At 37.4% G+C, this 3,796-nt stretch overlaps 1 protein-coding gene across 1 annotated transcript; it reads left to right on the forward strand.

Annotated features, from left to right (window-relative positions):
• The first annotated feature begins 1,162 nt into the window (after positions 1-1,162).
• LOC130745752 (deSI-like protein At4g17486) lies at positions 1,163-2,976 on the forward strand. Its single transcript, XM_057598122.1, has 3 exons — positions 1,163-1,651; positions 1,805-2,092; positions 2,583-2,976. Exons 1-3 carry the CDS (start codon positions 1,507-1,509, stop codon positions 2,843-2,845), a joined length of 696 nt encoding a protein of 231 aa, XP_057454105.1. The 5' UTR covers positions 1,163-1,506; the 3' UTR covers positions 2,846-2,976.
• Positions 2,977-3,796: the final 820 nt, after the last annotated feature.

The following is a 3,796-nucleotide window of genomic DNA, read 5'->3' on the forward strand; positions in this document are numbered from 1 at the left end:
GGGGTTGCTGCATAGATTAGTGACAATTTGTTGTCGTGACAAACTTGAAACCCTCCAAGCGCAATCCATCTCTCCTCAAGCCTCCAATTGAAAAAAAATATCTCGGACTGATGATACCTAGCCCAAAACTTGAGTGGACTGGGCTGCATGTATAGTACGAGATAACGATTTTGCAACCCTTTTTTTTGTGATAATGATAAGAGACCACTTTTATGGCCCCAAAAACTCTACTTGATTTACCTTTCAAAAAAATACTTGATTTATGTAACGAATTGAGATCAAAATTTATGTCACTAATCTTAACCACATGACTTGAGATTATTGGTCAAAAAAAAAAGACTTGAGATTAAAACTTTAAAATTTATATTTGTGTTAGTATTATTTACCACGCCCACGTGGGGGTGAAGTTAAAGTCTAATGATATTCATGATTATCATCACCAACAAACAACAGAAACAATATCACAAAGATAAGCAAGGCCTAATTATCTAGTGAAACTACCATTTTCTAGGTCAAAAGTCCTTTTTTCTTTTTTTCTTTTTCACATGACTTGACTTTGGATAGAGAAGGTTGTGTTTCGAAAAGGTAAAAATAAGTAATAATAACATCACACTATTATAGTCCTAGTTAAGTTCGTTAATCCCCAAAAAAATTGATAACTAAACGCATTATCATTTGTTTAGTCCCTACTCCTTTTTCCCAAGGCCAAATCCAATGATGACCCTCCCATTTGTTTACTTGAATTGTTTACTTTAAGATAAAAACTCCACTAAACACCTGTCATAATAATGATAATAAATTAATAATATATCTTCTTTCAAAAAAAATGATAGAAATAACATATCAAGCACATAGATTAATAGATAGACATGATTTTTCTATCTTAAAAGATTGTAATCTCTACAAATGCAATTAGGTAAACAGAAAATTAGAAGATTGTAATACATAGAGTTTTATAGTTCATAAAAGTCTTACTCAACTCAAATAAGATTTTATCAATAGAGAATACACGTGGAGTAATAAGTGATATTATAAATACCATGGAACCCCCCACCCATACGCCACAATTATTCATGATCAAACGTTACTTTCTTTATCCTAAGAAACTTTATCTTTTTAAAATTTTCAAAAATTCAGATCATGCATCCATCCAAGACCAGCACATGTTAAGGCATAACCGTAATTTCACCCTCCCAAAATCAAATGCCATTATTGTACAACACCAATTTATAATTGCAGTTACACATGTAGTAGTACTAGTATGTAACAACAACAACACCACCACCACGCTCTTGATTAACAAACGCCGGCAAAACCTGCCGCCGGTGGAACCCATTACAAGAACCTTCTCATTCCCTTCATCCACTTCTCACTCTCTGGTTTTCAATTCCAAATTCAGATACCCAATTGAGAAAAGTTAACAACTTTGAAATTTGTTAAGCTCTTATCTACTTCTTCCGCATTGGCAGTTAGTCGCCGGTAAAGCCAAAACGCCGCCGTAGCAGAATGCTTCTCTGCCGGAAAAGCTCCCGGAACGCCAACGCCGCCGTTTCGGGATCGGTGCCGGTGTACCTCAATGTCTACGATCTGACACCGATTAACGGTTACGCTTACTGGTTCGGCCTCGGAGTTTACCATTCCGGCGTAGAAGGTTCGTCGTTTTTTCAGTTTTGACCCATCTCAATTCTCTAACCTCCATGAAAACCCCACTTCAGATCTACGATCTGTGAAGGAAAATAGCCATGATTGGTTAATGGGTTTCTCTGATTCTCTCTAATTTGTTGTTTTTGTGTTTTGGGTTCAGTTCATGGCGTTGAGTACGCGTTCGGTGCTCATGAGTACTCGTCGACGGGGATATTCGAAGGGGAACCGAAGCGGTGCGAAGGGTTTAGGTTCCGGAAGACGATTCTGATCGGGAAAACGAGCATGGGTCCCGGTGAGGTGAGGGCGGTGATGGAAGAACTTGCGGCGGAGTATAGAGGAAACGCTTACAATCTCATCACAAAGAACTGTAACCATTTCTGCAATGCTGCTTGTGTTAGGCTTACTGAGAATCCAATACCCAGTTGGGTCAATCGTCTTGCCAGGATTGGTAAGTGGTGGTAACAACTCAGAAAATTGCTTTTTTTTAATCACTTTTTGTTCCTCAATTTTCGGCTTTTGATTTCAATGCAGTGGTTTTAGCCGCAGGTTTCTTGTTTCCTTTTTGAAAGTTGAATTGTGTTGTTGATCTTTGGTGAAATTATTGTATCTGTAATAAAGATGTAGCTATTTGAATTTGGTGATAGCGACTGTGATAAAATTAATACCAGATATGCAATCACAACAACATTGTTTTTCAACACTTTTGGGACACCCTTCTTCATTGTGACAGTGATTGACTTGAACAAAGTTTTAGAGTATTAGGAAGAGAGAAGAAATGTTATTTTATCTTTGGTGCTAAAGTTTCTAAGTTGATATTGAATTTAGCTCATTTGATCAATTCTAAAATGTGTAGAATGATTCTAGTTTTAGAAATCAATTGTCAAACATGTACTAATTTGATGCTGCTTGTTGATTTGGTTGGCTTGTTTGTGATGCAGGTTTTTTGTGCAATTGTGTTCTTCCGGTGACTTTGAATTCAACAAAAGTTAGGCATCATAAAATAGAAGAAAAGCAGCAATGTGGAGAGAAGCAAGCATTAACAAGTGAACCAAACAAGCTCACTGTCTCAAATTCAACATCCTCTTCATCTTCCCCTACTTCTTCTAGCTCCGGATTGAGAAGGGGAAGGAGTAGAACCAGACGTGCTCGTCCTCCATCTTCACCTTTCATTATTGGGTCTTCTACTTCTTCTACATCTTGATGTTCAAAATCTGAAAAATTTATAATTTTTTTTTATAATCTTGGTTTTGTCTAATTTAACTGAAGTTGCTCTGACTAAGATAGCAACAGATTGGAATTTCAATTGAAAATTGTTATTCTTCATTCTTTTCATCCCAATGACCTTTTAAAATATATAGATATTAAAATAACCAGCCAGGAATCCCGGACTCACAGCTTTTTAGTTTTTCTCTTTATTCTTATTTCTATTTTTATACCCACCTTTAATGTAAGACAGGTCACTGATTGGGGTGAAAATAGATTGGGTAAGTGTGGGTTTGAAAGTAGATTGGTCTGCTTCCAAAACTTTAAGCTCATTTTTTAAAGTCTAACATTATCTTTTTTTTTTTTTTAAGTTTGATTCGTCTGATCCCTATTTGGTAATTTGTTTTTTTACTTCGGAAAATTAAAAGCAAGGGAAAACAGAAAAAGAATCAACCTAGTGGGCAATCCTGCAAAAGCAAAAGCTCTAGGTCTAGCAAAGGGCAATTGAAACATTAAGATTTCCCATGGACCTAGCCCCAGATTTTGCTAGCCGGCCAGCAGCCGAGTTTGCAACCCTAGAAACATGGCAAGCTTGCACATCCGAATCCAAATCCAAGAGAGCAACGATCTCCTGAAGGTGAGAGTTGTAATCATGTAACTGAGTCTGCTGCCTTGCATTAAGCAGTAAGACAAGATCGAGATAGCTCAATTCATAGAAGGTGAGAGTTGTAATCAAGAACCTGAGTATGTTGCCTAGCATTAAGCAGTAAGACAAGATCGGGATAGCTCAATTCATAGATAATAACCGCAAGCTTCTAAGGAGCAAGCAATAACAGCCTAGCTTTAAGAGCTGCCATAATCTCAACCAATAAGGGATCATCGTTGTCGGGGAGGGGAGCATAGAAGCCTCGTTGCCAAGCCCCATGATCATCACGCGCCACGCCCTCAA

Source organism: Lotus japonicus, chromosome 3, assembly GCF_012489685.1.
Source record: "Lotus japonicus ecotype B-129 chromosome 3, LjGifu_v1.2".
In the NCBI taxonomy this organism is placed as follows: domain Eukaryota; kingdom Viridiplantae; phylum Streptophyta; class Magnoliopsida; order Fabales; family Fabaceae; genus Lotus; species Lotus japonicus.